Below are 21,697 nucleotides of genomic sequence, written 5' to 3'. Positions count from 1 at the left end.
AAACCGTTTTTCATGTTAAGGTCACACTGACCTTGACCTTTGACCTCAAATCAATAGGGTTCATCTGCTGGTCATGACCAATACACCTACCAAGTATGAGGTTCCTGGGTCAAAGCGTTCTCAAGTTATTGATCGGAAACCGTTTTTCATGTAAAGGTCACACTGACCTTGACCTTTGACCCACTGACCTCAAAATCAATAGGGTTCATCTGCTGGTCATGACCAATAAGCCTACCTAGTATGAGGTCCCTGGGTCAAAGCGTTCTCAAGTTATTGATCGGAAACCGTTTTTCATGTTAAGGTCACACTGACCTTGACCTTTGACCCACTGACCTCAAAATCAATAGGGTTCATCTGCTGGTCATGACCAATACACCTACCAAGTATGAGGTTCCTGGGTCAAAGCGTTCTCAAGTTATTGATCGGAAACCGTTTTTCATGTAAAGGTCACACTGACCTTGACCTTTGACCCACTGACCTCAAAATCAATAGGGTTCATCTGCTGGTGATGACCAATACACATACCAAGTATGAGGTCCCTCGGTCAAAGCGTTCTCAAGTTATTGATCGGAAACCATTTGGTATTCCGACCGACCGACCGACAGACAGACAGACCGACCGACCGACCGACATGTGCAAAACAATATACCCCACTTTTTTCAAAAGGGGGCATAAAAATAAAAAAGGTCATGGTCTGTAAGAAACTGTTTGGAAAAATGTTCAAGAACTGTGTTTCTAACATCAAAGTAATTAAAATGTATGCAAGAAAAATGATAATTCATGAGTTGCCAGTATGCATTGGAAAATTCGAACCTCCAGCATTTTAAGATGGTGGGGTTTGATCCCCATGACCTGCAAACTTTTCATGGCCTTAACAGACACAAACAGACACTTAAACACCAGTTTCTACTCATTAAGTACACTCTACCAGGATTCTATCGATGATTAAGCTATCAGTTTTCGTCACAAGTTAGTTTAAACTAAATATTTCGCATTGCATTCAATTACAAAAGCAACACGAACAATTCATAGATATATTTAGTGTTGGCGCTCACACCTCAGCCGATAGAATGACCAGACGTATTCACATTTTAATATTTGATCATAATGATTACTTCCAATAAGTCTTTCATTATTGATTTATTGTGTGGGCTATTTCGCATTTACACTAAGCAAGATATTTTTGGCCAAAGTACACAATAACTAAGAATCTGTACTTTTTCGTTCATTCTTTTCTGAAAATAAATTTATAACAATTTATCGCATCTATAACTAAGGTTAATATATTTTCATTGCCAATTTGTATAAGCAAGTTTGAATAAGGTAGACGTAACCTTATCAATTATGTATAGATTGAGATCATAAATAAAAGATAAAATGTATCATTTTAAAACAAATTTTGATACGGCACATTAATTTTTATTCACGCATACATGATTTATTTAATTTATAGATCTTATAATAGTTTTTATGCTTTATGAACACTTTTATTTATGTATTAAAGCTGTTGTTCAAATGCACATGTTTGCTACAAGGCTACAAGGCACAACCACAAGCAATCCTCAGGATTCAAGTGCACGAACATCTCATTTAAAATTTAACAACCATGACCCTTTTCAAAATAAACAACCATGAGACACTCCCTAACACACTGCTATGTTGGTGAGGAAATAAAAATTGTGATACTAATGCCTCGGTCACATAAGCCACTGCAGCCGTCACAAACGCCAGGGTAGCTGCATGGCGTATTTTGAAGTTTTGAAGACAGAAAACCTTCGGCTGCCATATGGCCTTTGTAGAGATGATACATGGTCACCTTAGGGCATCCCTGCAGTGGCAGTAGAATTTTGACAAATACCAAGACAGATGCTAGGTAGTTGCAAAAGTTCCACAAGGTGGCTGTAGTGGGGCCATATGGCGACCATTTGGACATAAAAGGGCTCTCCGGCATAGCTACGGCATAGCTATTGCCACAGGGAGCTTTAAAGGGACTGTACACCTGATAGGCACCAAAAAGTTTTTTTTTCTGTACTGAATCTCAGGACGATTATCTAATAGAATGTGTTACACTTTGATATCATAATTGTAAAAAAAGTACCAAAATGTAAAAAATAAATGTGTCGGAGACTGGGTTCATGTCGCCAAAATTGCAGTCCAGCGCCTTATCCACTGAGCTACAACGGCTTATACTAATTGGGTGACATAATTAAGCTATACACCTACCTCGGTAATATCACATGATAACACCGACTAGCCAATCACGCATAAGGAATGAATTCTACCTGGTAGACATACCCAGTAATCTTTTTTAATGGAAAAATACAAATTAACTGCTAAACTTTAATAAATTGTAAACTATGTGGTACTTCAGTTAGTAAGTTTCAATGCATTGTAAACATCGATGCCAAGTTTATGTCAGTTTTCGACAGTTTCCTTCTTTTTTTCGCTATTTTATCATACGGAGTACAGCCCCTTTCAAATGAAAAAAAGTTATAACTCCACATTATACTCCTATGGCCTGTAAATTATAGGGATATGTGGTATGGTTACCCTGCATCCACTGTAGATCATCTGCGGCTGCCACACATATCTCTGATTTCTGGGGCCTATGGCAGCTGTAGTAGCCTAGCCGTTGAGCAAATGTGACTGAGGCATTAAGGACAAACAAACCAATTAAAGCCATAAGGCTCTAGACACTGTGTCAACAAGATAGGACAGTAGTTCACTGATCTGAAGATGTACTCTTATGACCTTGACCTTCAACTGTCAAGGCCACTTAACCATTTGCTCAGCATATTGACATGCTGCATTATTTTGAATTCTTATATTGAGCAGGTAAAAACACACTAGTAGTTGGTGTGACCTTGACTTTGAAAAGTGCAGTGCTTTACACACTTCTTGGGTACTTAAACCTATAAATGGATTAATGCAAAGGTATTGAACATATCTGAATCAACAAAACTATCATAACATATATGTTAGCATGTGATGTTTTATCAGAAAAAAATACATTGACCTTAAACCTTCCAGTTACAAATGCAGCATATCTGGGGCAAATTCATAATATTTTTTTTCTAGAAAAAACAACAACAATGCTCTAAACCTCCTGTAAGTGTAATTGACTTGTATGCATGGAATACGAGCTCAAATGTCTGCTTAGGTATTAGTATGCATATACACATTTTCTTGTGAAAATAAATGCCATAGCATTAAATGTACCAGATTGGATAAGACATAGGCTATGTTTTGCCATCTGAGAGTGATAACTGCATAAAAAATAAAAAAAGGATTATTTTATGTAGCAATAACATGCTTTCTGACTATTAACAAGACATAAAGATGTAGGGTACCCAAATCATTGCACTTGACATGCTGTAAGCCTGTACTAGAATCATATTTACAGAGTGAAATCTGGTTTCCTTCATGGGAGAGTATGTTTGCAACCAGCTTAAGGATAAGTACTCAACTCCTGAGATATCAGGAATTGCTGTAATCATAGAGCAATAATTGTTTATTCCTCACTGAGTTTAAATCTTGTGGTAATTGACAAGATTCCAGTTTTTTGTAGCTCTGTATACCGAGTTACGTAATAGAAGCAATTGAAGCAAAAAGGTTATACCTAACAACGAATAATAATTTTCTGGGAGAAAAATATTTATTCCTATAATCTATATTGCCTTCTACTGATCTTCACCTGATATCAATCTAAGGTCTACAATGAATATCTACCAGACTCCACCTAGCAAAAACTCTCACCCTGGCATTTTTTTTCGACCCTAGATAAAAACAAACATTTTCGATTTTCTGATTTTTAGTTGTTGTTGACCATTTGTGTTGTTTATAATTAAAATCATCAAGTATTAATGATTTAAAACACAATATACCGAAATGTCATGGTAAGCATTGCCATCTTGTTTGCTATTTTAACTGGACTTAAAAACAACAACTTTGTTCATCCCCTACCTAGTATTTTTCAGACTGTTGCACCAATCTCAGATCCTAAGAGTGCTGCCTACTCTTACAAATGAACCCTGTTTAAGTCTGTTTTTAGGACAACATGAAAAAGCTTCAACTCAAGACACATGTACTGTATTATATCATGCATAGGACGCACTTTTTTACTCCCAATTCTCGTCTTAAAAATTGCCTGCGTCCTTTCTATGCTATTAGAATTTCATCTGTTTTTTTCCAAGTCCATTTCAGGTCGAAAATATCGGACCGGGGAAGAACGCGGTAATAGTAAGTATCTGTTCTGCGTCACCGAAGAGAACAACTGACATAGGTAAAATCACGCAAGTTAACACACGCAGAAATATATTGAATGTTTACTTTAAAATGATTTATTGAGAAATAAATTGAACACAAACATGAGTATTTATTTTTTTACAAAAGGGACGCTACTCACAAAAACTCGATGTGAATCAGCATTTAACTGGATTGAGTTATAACGGCAACGGAAAATCGGGAAAGGAGGTAAATATCAATTAATCGTTGTTCATGATTTTAATGTTTCGATATTTTACAAAACATTTTGTTGTATGTTACTGTTTTAAAAAATTAATAAAGGAATGTGCATAACGCAAAGTAGCATTATTGTCACTATCAAATCTTTTCAAATGTGCGAAGGTGTGAAAAACACCCGCTGTCTGTCATTAGAAAAACATCAATAGAACGAACTATTGCGATGGTAATACCGTATGGTTGTTTGTTCGCATTTTACCCGACGTGCTTTCCGCTTGCAAGGCTAATTACCGACACGCATTAATTATGCCTGACATGCTTTATTCCGCCCAGCGACAAGCCTTATCAAAACAATCATCAGTTTTACACAGTTTTGCAACGGTTGCAACGGTTGACTGTCATTCAGAAGGCATGTCGGAACTATTGCAACGGTTGACTGTCAGTCAGAAGGCGTGTCGGGACTATTACAGCATTTGTATAAGTCTTATAATATGCGTGAATGTTCTCAAAATGTCAAGACTTAACTAAATTACCGAAATGCTAAATTACCGATATACGACGATAATTATCGAAATTCACAAGACAGTTATCGAAATATGCCTTATATAACTTTTTTTTTTACTTCAATATATGTTATAAATACTTTACCAACCTCAATTTTTCGGCTCCGACTTTGACATTTTTCCGCTGCGTCCTATCTTATATATTAAGGGTTTTTACCCGTTTTTCAACTATTTTCTTGCCTGCGTCCTATCTATGCTAGCGTCCTATACATGATATAATATGGTATACAAACCACTCGAACAAATCTCATCCTGGTATGTCCTGAACTTGACGTTAAGGTTTCTAACCCACAAATATGTGAATTTTGAATGCTTTGTGACCTCAAACTATTCTGATAAAATTTGAAAGGGTTTCATGTTCAGAAAACACCGCAATGCGATAAAACCTGGCCCCAATATCACAAAAATACTCAAGTTTAGTCTCAATCTCAACTCAATTTACCACACATAAAAGCATAGTGTTATTCAAAATATTGTATTTTGTTATACTTATTGAAAATGTATTTTCTCATAGAATATGTTATTGAAAGAATTTGATAATATTTCAAAGAAAACTAATTCTAGAGCAAAATATATACTGGAGTAATTGTTAAAAGGCAATGAATTGTACTCAAGTACATTTTTGGCTGTAGAATATTTTACCCTAGGAATCTATACCAAAGAATATAATCAACTTATTCAATGATAAAATGCGGTTTTAAAATGTGTAAAATCATATTTTTTTTCCAATATTTTTTGTTGTTTTATGGTAAAATGAGTTGAGATTGAGATTTTACTTAAGTTTTTTCTGATAATCTGCCTAAAAATAATTATACCTAAAATAATATCACAAACCATCTTTTTTAGGTTGGAATGAATTTTTAATTTCGTGTCCAATTCAGTTGAAATAAAGAGCAAATTATATACAGACTGTAATAAATTCATGTATAATGCATTTTCCATACATTTAAGTTATCAACAAGCAATGCTGAGCAACCAAAGAACTAAGTTCTTTGTGGGGTGCATTGCATTCCTTCATACAATTTGTCAAATTGAATATATCAGGATCCTTGTCAAATGCAAAGCAATAGATAAACAACTCCAACAATTAAGTGTTGGAAGCGCTTAACACTTGATCATCATTCTCATGTTCTGATGAATGATTGACTTGACTTGAGGGAATATGTACTTAATCATGGACATTGAGACTATTGAACAAAATGTCATCTACGTACATGTAATAATTACAGCACCCACAACTCCAATGATTGAGATTATACACAAGTGCTTTAGCTGGAGTGTATAAATTTAATCAAGAGGGTTAGCAGTGACATGCCTGTTTTGTAATGTTTAATAGCAGGGGCGAACCTGGATGCTTTTGAAGTGTACTCAAAGTATGAGCAGCATAGCTGCGTCTCGATCAAAAATGCTGCGAGTGTGGCATGCCCCCTCTCGCTGGTGGTTAAAAGTAACAAATTAAGAGGCAAAAGGTGAATTTCATGCTATATTTTAGTGTCAATATGACACCTTAGTCCTCAGTTTTTATTGCATATTTTTAACTTATTTTCACTTTTTCTGACGAATGCGACACATTGGCCTATGTGCGTATTGCCTTGATACATGGCTCAATAGTGTGCGGTATAAGTAAATAACATTATAATTTATCTGCGTAGTTGTTATGGAACGGTTACGACCATTTTACGATCATTCTACATGTTAATTACAGTTCCAATATGGGACTTGATGTTTACACGAAGAAAAAGGAAAAACCACTCAAACATGGTACAATTAACAGACTGCTCAGCAATATTTCCATCTCTTAATTAAGCAACTGTCATGGAGACATATGTGTTAAAATCATTTACATTTCTTTCCAACAGTCCCACACATCATGCACTTCAAAAACAACTAACATCCAGAATTATACAGCTGGGTTCAAGATTAAGCCAGTTTTTGTTTATCTGTCAAGTAAATCATCAGCTTCTTAACATTGACATTAACCCTCTCATAAAAAACTTATTTTACGGCTTCTCATGCAAAACATTCCTTTTTTTCAAGAAAGTTTAACAAATATATCTCTGGTGAACTTGTATGTTATGACAATCGTTTTCCAAAATTATAGTAGAACTTTAAACAATCATTAATTTATTTGAACAATTTCTTTTTCTAAAACATTTACGTTTTCTTTAAAAATAGACGTAATAGTAATGCACCCTGTTTGTTATACTTATTTTTGCAGCTGTAAATACTTCACTTAAGTTTGTCAGATTAAAAAGGCAGGACAAAAGAGTGTTTCTAACAAAACAATAATTAATCAAGAACCAAGTGTTTTTATCTCCTTGGCCAAACAGAATTATAAAAATGAAATATTAATAATTTGTCTTATTTCTTGCAGTTTTATTATGTCTTATACTAGATGAAATAAATTTTAGTCCTAGAATCTATTATAACAATGCTGTTTTTAGGCTCAGTCACTCAAGGATTCACTGTATCAATCGTTCAAAAATCACAGGCTCAATCACTCAATGGACCATTAGCTCAATCATGAAAGAAATCGCTAGCTCAATTTCTAAAGGGGTCACTATCTCAAACACTTAAGAGAGCACAAGCTCAATAATTTTAGATCACTATCTCAATTTTTAGAGGGATCACTATCTCAACTTCAAAAGAGATCACTATCTCAATTATTAAAGGAGATAGTATAACAACATCAAAAGAGATCACTAGCCAAATTACTTAAGGGAATACTATCTCAACTTCTAAAGTGATCACTAGCTCAATTACTAAAGGGATTACTATCTCAACCTCAAAAGAGATCACTAGCTCAATTACTAAAGGGATAACCTTCTTAACTTCAAAAGAGATCACTAGCTCAAATACTAAAGGGAACACTATCTCAACTTCAAAAGAGATCACTAGCTCGAATACTAAAGGGAATACTATCTCAACTTCAAAAGAGATCGCTTGCTCATTTACTAAAGGGAAAACTATCTCAACCTCAAAAGAGATCGCTTGCTCATTTACTAAAGGGAAAACTATCTCAACTTCAAAAGAGATCACTTGCTCATTTACTAAAGGGAATACTATCTCAACTTCAAAAGAGATTGCTAGCTCAATTACTAAAGGGAAAACTATTTCAACTTCAAAAGAGATCACTAGCTCAATTACTAAAGGGATTACTATCTCAACCTCAAAAGAGATCACTAGCTCAATTACTAAAGGGATAACTTTCTTAACTTCAAATGAGATCACTAGCTCAAATACTAAAGGGAATACTATCTCAACTTCAAAAGAGATCACTAGCTCAATTACTAAAGGGAATACTATCTCAACTTCAAAAGAGATCGCTTGCTCATTTACTAAAGGGAAAACTATTTCAACTTCAAAAGAGATTGCTAGCTCAATTACTTAAGGGAATACTATCTCAACTTCAAAAAAGATCACTAGCTCAATTACTAAAGGGAATACTATCTCAACTTCAAAAGAGATCACTAGCTCAATTATTAAAGGGGATTTTATCTCAACTTCAAAATAGATCACTACCTCAATTACTTAAGGGAATACTATCTCAACTTCAAAAGATATCACTAGCTCAATTACTGAAGGGATAACCTTCTTAACTTCAAAAGAGATCACTAGCTCAATTACTAAAGGGAATACTATCTCAACTTCAAACGAGATCAATAGCTCAAATACTAAAGGGAATACTATCTCAACTTCAAAAGATATCACTAGCTCAAATACTAAAGGGATAACTATCTCAGCTTCAAAAGAGATCACTAGCTCAATTTCTAAAGGGAATACCATCTCAACTTCAAAAGAGATCACTAGCTCCATTACTTAAGGGAATACTATCTCAACTTCAAAAGAGATCACTAGCTCAAATACTAAAGGGATAACTTTCTTAACTTCAAAAGAGATCACTAGCTCAATTACTAAAGGGAATACTATCTCAACCTCAAAAGAGATCACTAGCTCAATTATTAAAGGGGATTTGATCTCAACTTCAAAATAGATCACTAGCTCAATTATTAAAGGGAATACTATCTCAACTTCAAAAGAGATCACTAGCTCAATTTCTAAAGGGAATACTATCTCAACTTCAAAAGAGATCACTAGCTCAATTACTTAAGGGAATACTATCTCAACTTCACCTAAAAATACAACCTATTCCTTACTGGACTAGAAACATATATACATATTCCTTCTCCTTAAAATACAAGCTATTCCTTACTGGACTACCGTACATGTACACTCCCAGAAAAGTAATCAGTGCATTCCATGATAGAACAAGCATTTCAGCTACTGGTCTCGGACATTAATTGGCACTAACACTGATTTAGTGCTAGTCTAATCAACTTAGTTAAGACAAACACTCTTCTTGTCGTGTCAGTTTGGATTTCTTTCTAGTTTTCTACTTGTGCCAAATTCTTCTGACAAAAATAGTGTCCAGTGGAGTATTAAGCAAACCTGAAGCTTAATAGCAGGTTAATCTAGATTCTGTGACAATGTTGAAAAACTATAAAAAACAATATTTATTATTTTGAAAGCCATTTTTATCATACAATTTAAAGTTTATTTCTAAATGGTGTCATATTTTGTCTTTTAAAAATGCGAGTATTTAAATAAAAAGAATGTTTCATCTACCTTTTCAACAATAAAATAGTCATGTTTTACACTTGAACAATATTAAAGCATTATTATCATAATCATCCAATGGTGAATTCAATAGGACATGCATGCATGTAACTACTATAACCTTACATAATTCTTTTCATCGAGATTTGAGATTAGGTTCAGGTTCAATAACAATAAAGTACAAGAGATAATTGTACAATACGTAATTGTTTGTCCCCACTAATGGAAGTAAATTAGTCTGGTCGCATTATATGTCCAAATGGCTAATTTAAAGTTATAACTGTAACATCCGTTCCAAGTTTGAGGCAAGTAGCCATAGTTATTGACCAGTTCTAAATGCTGTTATCGTTGATAGTGAACAAGTTTAATGGATAATATAAAGTTAATAATATTGGCAGTGCAAGTTGTACAGATATACAGACATATAGCTGCTTAAAGGTCAATTGAATGGTATATAAACCAAAATGTTTGAAAATATGAAAATGATCAATTTCTTGCAACTTTTAAGCAAAACTTTTAACATTTACTTTTTTATAAGACTTGTTTTGAAAAATGAACATATGGTAATCCTGGTCAATATTGTTACCTAGACCTTTGATCTAAAATTCAGAGGGGTCTACAACAGGGATCTACAAGTAATGACCAACCTCCCCACCAAGTTTAAGGATTATAGATCCAATTTATCAATCAGACAAGTTTGTTTGAGCTCTAAGGTCACCATGACCGTGACATTTGACATACTGACCTAAAAATCAATAATAGTCATTTGCTGGTCATGACAGACCTTAGGCCAAGCATTCTCTATTTATTGATCGCTTCATCTGTTGAAGCTCACTGTGACACTGTAAACTTTGACCTACTGACCTGAAAATTAATAGGGGTCATCTGCTGGTCATGACAAACCTCCAAGACCTTAGGCCCAAACGTTCTCTAGTTCTCAGTTTGGCTTAATGACAAACCGATAGACCAACTTACATGTGCAAAGCCATATACCCCACCTTTTTTGAAGGGGGTATAATAATGAGCTTTAATAAAGCAAACTTAATGCAACAGTACCACTACAAAGGGACATAACGATTGAAATATTTAGTCAGAGTTATGTCAACAACAAATGACACTTTGCCAGTGTCAACACCAAGACGCCTGCAACATAATCAAGACTATGACCTGATCTTTAAGATCTAAAAAGCTCTTACCACTTGCAGTTTTGTCTTAGGCTCGCTCTCTTTGCCACCTGTTAACATCGGTCTGTCCGCCATGTTGGCTTATCAGTTATCAATCCAGCTTCAAAATAATAGCTGTCTGGTTATACACTGAAAACAGAGAAAGGTAAAATTCTGAACATTGATAAAAAAACGCTAATTTTTATCAGTATGTTATATCTTACAAAAATTGCTTCATGTCATATACTGCTTCATACATATTGCATGCTATGGGATAAAACAAGAGCAAGATTCATCCATTTTTTTCTCAGCTGTTCAAGGGCCATAACTCAAGAGATATATCAACTTGAATTATGGAACTTGCATCACATGCACATGTATGTTCCTTGTAAGGGAATGTACCAAGTTCAATGTTCATTGATATTTTTTACTTGATTTTTTTCCGGATATACCCAATATTTACTCGCGTTTTTGCATTCTGACAACAACAACTATAACAACAACAATGACACAAAGAACAAAAGGTGACAGTGACGAAAATACCTCAACATTTGCAGCACATGCATGTTCATTTGTGTTACAAGTTTAATGTTAAATGTCACTAATATATTATGAGTTATTTTCTTTTAGAATCAACATTAACTCACATTTTTGCATTCTTACAATAACAGCAAAAATATTTTCAACAAAGACACTAACAACAAATGATTGCACTGACGAAAAATACTTAAAATACTTTTCTTCAAAAAACCGGCATGTACAAAATTTTAAAAGTTAAAAATTTGAGAAAAAAAATGAAATAAATAAATGTTTACAGGAATACATTTACTTTTTATTTAATGTTCTTTTGAAGTACAAAATATTTATCAATTCAAGTTTAAATGTTGCAGAACTCTAAAAAAATATATCGTAGTTTGAACGCAAGATGACTTTTATGCAATATTTAATCTTCACAATATTTATGCAGCCATAATCAATTAATGTGCATTAAAAGTCACAAATAAAACATGACTGAGATTAAAATGTAAGATACAAATCTAAATACCTCTGTGAACTGTCTAGATGCGATTCTTAACTATCACGAGATAATGAAATTCACCAAACAGTTTTCTCACAAATACATTCAAATTAACTCCAGAGAACGTGTGATAAAATTCAGTCAAATCCACGCATTTTCACAGTATACAAAGCAGAGTCTATTGTTGTTGGAAATACGGAAGGCGAGTTTGTCCTATTTAAGAGATTCACAATTACAACCCTTTTCCAACGATCAATAGCTTCCATAAGAGTTCAGTTGATAGAATCTTTAAAGTCAGATAATGCCCATGTAATTATGATTTTATCTAAATTTTATCTTATGATTTGTACACAAAAAATATAAATATCATTGATTTATTTTTTGCCTGTGGCAAAGCTGTTTTGGCAGGAATATTGTTTGTGTTATTATTAAGGGTTAATGACCATTTAACCTGTCAATAAAAATATCTCATAACAGCCATTTTTCTTTTTCAAAACTTAACATCAAGGTCGAGGTCATTTCAAGTTTTTCATTTTATGATTTATTTGTCATAATAATAGAGAATCCAGATTTAATTAGTTTGTGTGTTTTCTCTAAGTAATAGCTAGTGTTTATTTTTGGTGTTCTAAACAATAAAGACAGCGGACCATGCACAAGTCAGCACTGACAATAAATGCTAACTTTTTTAGTGTTAAGCACAAAATGCCTCTATACTAAGCCAGCATGCATGCATGAGCTTCTATATTACCCACTTAATAAAGCCTTTAAATGACTAAATGGAAATTTGGCGGTTGTAATTTGCATAATGGATGGTTGGTTTTCTCAGAGCTCTTCTAAATGATTAAATGTGAATCAGTCTGATGATCCCATCTGCAGATGCATGAATCTGAACACTAAATCAAGCTTGGGAGCATCCGGATTTCTAAATTTGTATACAGAATAAATGGCTTAAATGTTTTCAAATAAAATGTGCAAATTGCATGGGTCACCACTGTTGAATCTTGATTTGCTATTTTGTTGATTTGTCATATGCACATTTATCTTTGACACAAACATTATCATTATCTACATTAAAATTTAACACCAATTTGGGGAAAAACATGCATCGCTTTAATAAATCATTGAAATATTCAACCAGGAGCATCGTAGGTGGATGGCAATGCTTGTCTATATTTCCGTTGTTGATCAAAAGTAAATAGAAAGAGTTACAGGACTTGCTACAAATACATTGAACATACAGGAAGAGTTAGGGAACTTGCTCCAAATACAATGTACATACAGGTATGGTAAAGGAACTTGCTCTGATTTACAATGCACATATAGCAGGAGTTATGCAACTTGCTCTGATTACAATGAACATATAGCAGGAGTTATGCAACTTGCTCTGGTTACAATGAACATACAGCAGGATTTATGGAACTTGCCCTGTTTACAATGAACAAATAGCAGGAGTTATGCAACTTGCTCTGATTACAATGAACATATAGCAGGAGTTATGGAACTTGCTCTGATTACAATGAACATATAGCAGGAGTTATGGAACTTACCCTGATTACAATAAACATATAGCAGGAGTTATGCAACTTGCCCTGATTACAATGAACATATAGCAGGAGTTATGCAACTTGCTCTGATTGCAATGAACATACAGCTAGAGTTACAGAGCTTGCTCGAAATAAACTGAACATATAACAGGAGTTATGCACCTTGCTCCGATTACAATGAACATATAGCAGGAATTATGGAACTTGCTCTAATAACAAACAGCATACAGCTAGAGTTACAGAACTTGCTCTAAATAAACTGAACATATAGCAGGAGTTATGGAACTTGCTCTGATTACAATGAATATACAGCTAGAGTTACAGAACTTGCTCTAAATAAAATGAACATATAACAGGAGTTATGCAACTTGCTCCGGTTACAATGAATATATAACAGGAGTTATGGAACTTGATTTGATTACAATGATCACAATAGCAGGAGATAGGGAACTTGCTCCAATTACAATACAAATGTGGTAAGAGCATATGGAACTTAAAATATAGAACATGTGTGTATTATTAAGCTTATCAAGTTTCAAGGCTGTCAATACCTCTTGTTTTTGGTCAATTCAATACTGTATGCATGTATGTTCATGTTTACCAGGTTTCATCTCAATATTTCTTATGGTCTTCAAGTAATGGCCAGCATTCAAGTTTTTCCTTGACAACACCTTTGTCATTGGCAATAATACTGAGGCTGTTAATACCTCTATGGTTTTTGCTAAAAAAAAGGCAGACAAGCCAAACATTGTTGCATTATTTATAACTGTTCTCCTATCTTTGAGTAAATTTGCAAATTTCCACCAAGTGGGAAATTCCATCACCTGTTTCCAGAGGATTCTGCCCGCTTCGAGACAAGTCACAATAAGTGAGTAGTGATATTTTTAGTGCAAAACCATAGTAACTTCTTCCACAAACTCTATCATTAGGCTAGTGTTTCCTGGAGTAATATAACTCGGATCTCTAATACATCAAAGTGACAATGGAATCTTCGTAGAATCCTACAGGGAAAAAAAACAAGCTCCAAATTTCCTGAAGGTCTCAGTAAATACCTATCATTACTTGGGTCGTAACTCTGAACTAGGCTGAGTAAAGTCACACACGTTGACACTTCTTCCCGTCTTTATTAGTTTTCTACGGAATCCAGACTACAGAAACATGATGACTGCCTTAGGACAGAGTCTGCAAGAGACTTGGACACAGCAGGGAAGGAAATTGTTATTATTTTTTCTGATGAAGAAAATTAGACTTGTATACTTGATTTTGTCTACCAAGGACTCAGCAGACTTTATATGAGATTTCTAATAAACACTATGTAATAGTCATTAGTTATTTTTGCATAACTACACCATCAATCAAGCATAGCCCATTTGACAAATTCATAGTTTAGAAATGCATAAATAAATAATGGCTTTCTTAATGCCGTTATTGGAATAAGACATTTGGATTAACTAGCGTGAATTTTTATACTAGTTCATGGCATAAAAATTGAATAAGCTCTGTTTAATATAAAATTCTGAATTTGAGCAAGCCCGCAACGCATTTTATCAATCCTGAATTTGAGCAAGCCCGGAGAGCATTTTACCAATCCTTCCTTAATTGGAGCAAGCCCAGAAAGCCGTGATTTTACCAATCCTGAATTGGAGCAAGCCCGGACAGCATTTTAACAATCCTGAATTTGAGCAAGTCCGGAAAGCATTTTAACAATCCTGAAATTGAGCAAGTCCGGAAAGCATTTTACCAATCCTGAATTTGAGCAAGCCAGGAATGCATTTTACCAGTGCAGGATCTGTGGACTTATGCTAATTTTGATCCATGTGTGTGTCTTTATACTACAAGCTAGCCAGTACACATGGGTGAGCATCTAAATAACTCACTTAAAATACAACCAATTAATGACTATGGAAATTAGGCAGTTTTGTCAGAGGCTTTTTTAATAATTAAATGTAAATCCTACCAGTCATATCATTGGCAGAGATACACATGTAAATACTAAATTGATATAATTGTGCACAAGGAATTATTATTTTAAGAAGGTTTTACCCTACAAGTAAAATAACACTTTGTGTTATGTAAACATAACCAAAAGGCTCAAATTTCAACATTTGTGGGTCAGCAAGTAGCCACAAAAAGTTCACAGCATATTGTTGTAAATTGACAATCGTCAATTTTGACAACTAGGCACTCATTTATTCATTATTTCGACAATCCATTATACATTTATACATTAACCTACAGACCACTTATGCAGCTCCCCTGAGAGACTGACCTGCTGTAATGTTCATGTTTGACACTTACAAGGACAAAAGTAACTATTACTTATGTAAATTATACATCTCAAGGTGAAGTAATGGCTGTAACTGTCATACGGCATTTACATTAATTTTATTGCATAAACATTTTTTAAAAGATGACCGACAAAATGTATCATAGTTTGTGGTTTGGGGTAAATGCTAAGCGTACTAAATGACAATAAACTAGGTTTTAATACCTTCTGGCATGAAAGGGACTACACACAAGGCCCCAATTTCTCGAAACTTCTTAAGTCCCTTATAACAGGATTAAGCTAATCTCACTATTTTTGTTGTTCTATAAAATGTGTTCTATTAACTTCTTCAAGAATTTTTAGAAATTATGTAGGAATTATCTGTATGATTATCAAAATCCATTTTTCATTTATCAAAATCCATTTTCACTATGTAGTTTGGCTAATTGAAATCAGCGTCTTAAGCTTGTTAAGATTAAAAAGTTTCGAGAAATTGGGGCCAGATCATACAATTGCAAGAAAAAAATGGAAATTGTCAAAAACTTTCATAACATTGGCATCATTGTGTACAACAGATTGAATCTTACTTACTGATGTATGACATCGCTTTTAGTAGGACACATACATATTTCACAGTTTTTGCGTATTTTTCCAATTCAAAATTTACTGCCTAGCCCCTTTAAAGCAACTGAGCACCAGATGATCAATTTGCAAGAAAAAAAGAAAATTGTCGAAAACTGACATAAACTTGGTATTAATGTGTACAATGCATTGAAACTTACTAACGTAAGTACCACATAGTTTACAATTTATTTAAGTTTAGCAGTTATTTCGTATTTTTCCATTAAAAAAGATTACTGGGTATGTCTACCTAGTAAAATTCATACCTTATGCGTGATTGGCTAGTCGATGTTATCACGTGATATTACCAAGTAAGGTATATAGCTTAAATATACCACTCGGTTGGAGAAAGCTTTCGTAGCACAGTGGATACTACACTGGACTTCCAATTTTGGCGACCCGGGTTCGAACCCGGTCTCCGACACATTTTTTTTTTTACATTTTGGTCCTTTTTTTTTACAATTATGATAATCAAAGCATAACACATTCTATTAAATAATTGTCCTGAGATTCGTTACAGAAAAAAAAAATTTTTTGGTGCCAATCTGGTGTACAATTCCTTTAATGCTAGATGGACTACCAAATGATATTAAACTTATAATATAGAAGGTTGTGATACCTTCTGAAATTAACCCAACCATTATTATTCAAAAGTGAAAGAATTAGAAATTAACATTGTCACCTTTCAATTGGATAAAAATGTTTTTGTAGAAAATGGAAAAATGGTTAAAGGGATGATAACTTTGGAAGAATGTCCTCTGAGTTAAAATATGCTTGCAATGTATACCTGAACATCATATTCACAGTTCCATCAAAATTGTTTCAGTAGTTTCTGAGTTATTCTTCAGGCAAAAGAAATTTAACATTCATGCAAATGTAATGACCTTGACCTAAATTTTAAATTGAAATTTCTTTAATGTGACTTTCTCTCTGCGTTTGTATTAAAGACATATAGTTCTGCCATACGTTGACAAAAGTTTCCTTTCTTTGTTAATGCTAATTTTGTCCCAAAGGAGCTGTGCCTATGAAAATGGGAACCCCACACAGACTCTCATTTAATCACCTAAAAAGCATATGAAGATTGGAATACAACCTACATTTTCAGCCACTGAAATTGCAGATAGGAAAACATTGAGTACCGTATTATATCATGCATAGGACGCACTTTTTTACCCCCAATTATCGTCTTAAAAATTGCCTGCGTCCTTTCTATGCTATTAGAATTTCATCTGTTTTTTTCCAAGTCCATTTCAGGTCGAAAATATCGGACCGGGGAAGAACGCGGTAATAGTAAGTATCTGTACTGCGTCACCGAAGATAACAACTGACATAGGTAAAATCACGCAAGTTAACACACGCAGAAATATATTGAATGTTTACTTTAAAATGATTTATTGAGAAATAAATTGAAAACAAACACGAGTGTTTACTTTTTTACAAAAGGGACGCTACTGACAAAAACTCGATGTGAGTCAGCACTTTAACTGGATTGAGTTATAACGGCAACGGAAAATCGGGAAAGGAGGTATTTATCAATTAATCGTTGTTCATGATTTTAATGTTTTGATATTTTACAAAACATTTTGTTGTATGTTACTGTTTTAAAAAAATAATAAAGGAATGTGCATAACGCAAAGTAGCATTATTGTCACTATCAAATCTTTTCAAATGTGCGAAGGTGTGAAAAACACCCGCTGTCTGTCATTAGAAAAACATCAATAGAACGAACTATTGCGATGGTAATACCGTATTGTTGTTTGTTCGCACTTTACCCGAGGTGCCTTTTGCTGGCAACGCTAATTACCGACACGCAATAATTATGCTGACATGCTTTAATCCGCGCAGCGACAAGCCTTATCAAAACAATCATTAGTTTTGACAATACACAGTTTTGCAACGGTTGACTGTCATTCAGAAGGCATGTCGGGAGATGCAACGGTTGCAACGATTGACTGTCAGTCAGAACTAGTCTATTACAGCATTTGTACAAGTCTTATATTATGCGTGAATGTTCGCAAAATGTCAAGACATATATCATTGTTGTGTACGCTTAATTACCGAAATACGACGATATTTATCGAAATACACAAGACACTTATCGAAATATGCCTTATATACAAATTTTGTTTGTGTTTTTACTTCAATATATAAATTATAAATACTTTCCCAACCTCAATTTTTCGGCTCCGATTTTGACATTTTTCCGCTGCGTCCTATCTTATATATTAAGGGGTTTTACCCGTTTTCTCGACATTTTTTTTGCCTGCGTCCTATCTATGCTAGCGTCCTATACATGATATAATACGGTACTAGGCTTAATCTTAAAGAATTTCAACTTCCACATATGTTAAGCAGTCTGCCTACTGCCACTGATGGGATACACTCACTCTGCCCATTCTTAATCATGAAGATTTTCATCTTACTATAACAAGTGCCCGATTTCCATTAGGTCATTAATTGGTTTTATCAAGTGGATTATTTTAAAGATTGCACATGCACACCAACTAGTAAAGAGACATTTCTGTTGACACTAAGACAGTTGCTGAGCCCTTGACATTCAATTTGTGATACTGTGAACCTATCATATCTCTCTTGAACTAGAGCTGTCACAGGAGTGACGAATACCTCCAAATGCCACCTGGACACAGGAATGGCAAACCATTCCTTTGAAAAGAGGCCATAACTCAAAGGTAACTGCACACTGCATCTTTATTTATCATGCATGTATTGTTTTATTTAAATCTGTTGAGTAATTTAGAAGTTACACTGCTGACAAGAAAAACTAGCCTTTCATGAGTTATATCGTCCGGAAACCGTTTTTTCTATTTTTAGTAACAGTGACCTTGACCTTGGCCCCACCAGCCCCAATATCGAACTTGACCTGTATCGTCTGATGTTACACCTGTGAACCAAAAATTGTTCGAATCTGTCTAGCCTTTCATGAGTTATCGTCCGGAAACCGTTTTTCTATTTTTAGTAACAGTGACCTTGACCTTGGCCCCACCAGCCCCAATATTGAACTTGACCTGTATCTTCTGATGTTACACCTGTGTACCAAAAATTGTTCAAATCTGTCAAGCCTTTCATGATTTATCGTCCAGAAACCGTTTTTCTATTTTTAGTAACAGTGACCTTGACCTTGGCCCCACCAGCCCCAATATTGAACTTGACCTGTATCTTCTGATGTTACACATGTGTACCAAAAATTGTTCAAATCTGTCAAGCCTTTCATGATTTATCATCCGGAAACTGTTTTTCTATTTTTAGTAACAGTGACCTTCATCTTGGCCCCACCAGCCCCAATATCGAACTTGATCTGTATCTTCTGATGTTACACCTGTGTACCAAAAATTGTTCAAATCTGTCAAGCCTTTCATGAGTTATCGTCCGGAAACCGTTTTTCTATTTTTAGTAACAGTGACCTTGACCTTGGCCCCACCAGCCCCAATATCGAACTTGACCTATATCTTCTGATGTTACACCTGTGTACCAAACTGTATCTTCTGATGTTACACCTGTGTACCAAAAATTGTTCAAATCTGTCTAGCCTTTCAGGAGTTATCGTCCGGAAACCGTTTTTCTATTTTAGTAACAGTGACTTTGACCTTGGCCCCACCAGCCCCAATATCGAACTTGACCTGTATCTTCTGATGTTACACCTATGTACCAAATATTTTTCAAATCTGTCAAGCCTTTCATGAGTTATCGTCTGGAAATCATGAAAACCGACAGACCGACCGACCGACCGACAAGCTCACTCCTATATACCCCCTCAAACTTCGTTTGTGGGGGTATAAATATGATAAAGCTTTCAATTAGATCCTTAGGACTTAGTTTTTGCACAAAATGCACTTCCTCGGAGTAAGACTAGCTGTCAGATTAAATGTAAAACCACGCGAATACCTTAAAAAAATGCAAATAATATGATGATATTTAAAAAAACTTATATAGTAAGAGCCATTCAGGCTCATCCTTGTGCCAATGGGATCCCAGAACACAAGTAGGAAGAGTTATGTGTGGACAAGACTGATTCAAATTTAATCATTAAGAGGAGCTCTTATGCACCAGTCAATTGTAACCACGGCCCCGGGGAATAGCAGGGACTTTGACTTTCGGTCCAGCCAAGCCTGGGTAAAACCAAATACCCCCCCAACCCAGGGACCCTAAGAAGGCACATTCCCCGCTATATATGGCGCGAATACAAAACCACCGCATTCACCCGGCACTATGGGGCCACCGGGAATGTAAAAACACAGCCAATTTCCCCGGTATACCCCCGGACCTTGGGGGACTGTGGTTACAATTGACTGGTGCAATACTACTAAAAGTCAATTAGCAGATTATTACTGCCAAATTCCTATTTAGTCATTCATTGGTTTTATTGGGTAGGTTTTTAAAAGGCTTTTGCATGCACACTGGCTAAAAATAGGCATTGCTGGATATTTTTTATGCTCAACACTAAGATAGTTGGCATTTATTTTTGGTTTATAAAATACAATAAACAACACATCTGCTAACTATTACATAAAATATCTAAGTCATAAAAATAAAGTGTTTGAATTCCCTTACAGTAAAAGTTATACATGAATAAGACAAATGAAACAATATTTAACAAATTTTAAAGCATAGTATTACCATTAAATGCAAAAATTCATCATTAATAATTTTATTGACAAATAATGTATTCAGCTTACCGCAGCTATCCCGATAATGATCTTCAAATCACCAAAACGCACTAAAACTTGTATTTTTTTGTTAAACCATGCATTCACTAACAACCATAAACTCTTCTCATAATTAATGCACCACTTTCACTTAAATGCAACAAATTCAAGGAAAATCCCAAGATAATCTAAGTTATATCACAAAAGCTGAAACTTTACACCCAACTGCTCACACAGAAAGCAAAATCAATCCACAGCACACTAGGGCCCTTCTCCTCCCAAGCATCTGTCTTCACCAATTTATCCTAGTAGTGAGCACCCAGAAAGCTTTCATGAATGCATTCAATGTAACCCACTTGTACTGAGTGAGATGGACTTCCTGAAGTGACACAAAATTAATATTGCATTACTTTTCTCCTATGAAAACACAAATGAAGGTTAATTTGTGTCAGTAGACCTCACAAATAAACCAATAGTATTTTGAAAATACCCATCTGACAGGGAAATAGTAAAAAATAAATACCTTTTTATCAGTTAAATATGATATCACTGCATGATTATATGATTCAATTTTATTTTTAGTTTTACTATTCACAGTGTGAGCCAAAAATGTAATTTTATACAAGAAGAAAAAGATAGTATTCTTTAATCAAGCATTAAATTCAGACTTCAAAGCTAGTCTGTTTTTCGAAGAAAGAATAGCAAGGAATATAATTGCAATGGTGTCGGTGTCATCATGGACAATGTTGCAAAAATTATCCTTGGCCATAACTCTTAAAC

General features: G+C 34.6%; 1 protein-coding gene across 2 annotated transcripts in view; it reads right to left on the bottom strand.

Annotated features, from left to right (window-relative positions):
• The window catches only part of LOC128227629 (excitatory amino acid transporter 2-like), a 54,090-nt gene extending 32,807 nt beyond the window's left edge, over positions 1–21,283 (bottom strand). The window contains exons 1-2 of one of the 2 annotated variants that reach the window (XM_052938339.1): positions 20,948–21,283; positions 10,838–10,954 (exon numbers count right to left, since the gene is read on the bottom strand). In XM_052938339.1, coding sequence (XP_052794299.1) covers positions 10,838–10,900 — 63 coding nt within the window. In that variant the 5' untranslated portion in view covers positions 10,901–10,954; positions 20,948–21,283. Of the gene's footprint in view, positions 1–10,837; positions 10,955–11,849; positions 12,040–20,947 lie in introns of those variants that run through there. The other variant, XM_052938340.1, reaches the window with a different exon arrangement.
• Positions 21,284–21,697: the final 414 nt, after the last annotated feature.

Source organism: Mya arenaria, chromosome 3, assembly GCF_026914265.1.
Source record: "Mya arenaria isolate MELC-2E11 chromosome 3, ASM2691426v1".
NCBI classification, from domain to species: domain Eukaryota; kingdom Metazoa; phylum Mollusca; class Bivalvia; order Myida; family Myidae; genus Mya; species Mya arenaria.
Note: the sequence above shows the minus strand (reverse complement) of the source record. Positions and strands in the feature narration are given on the sequence as shown.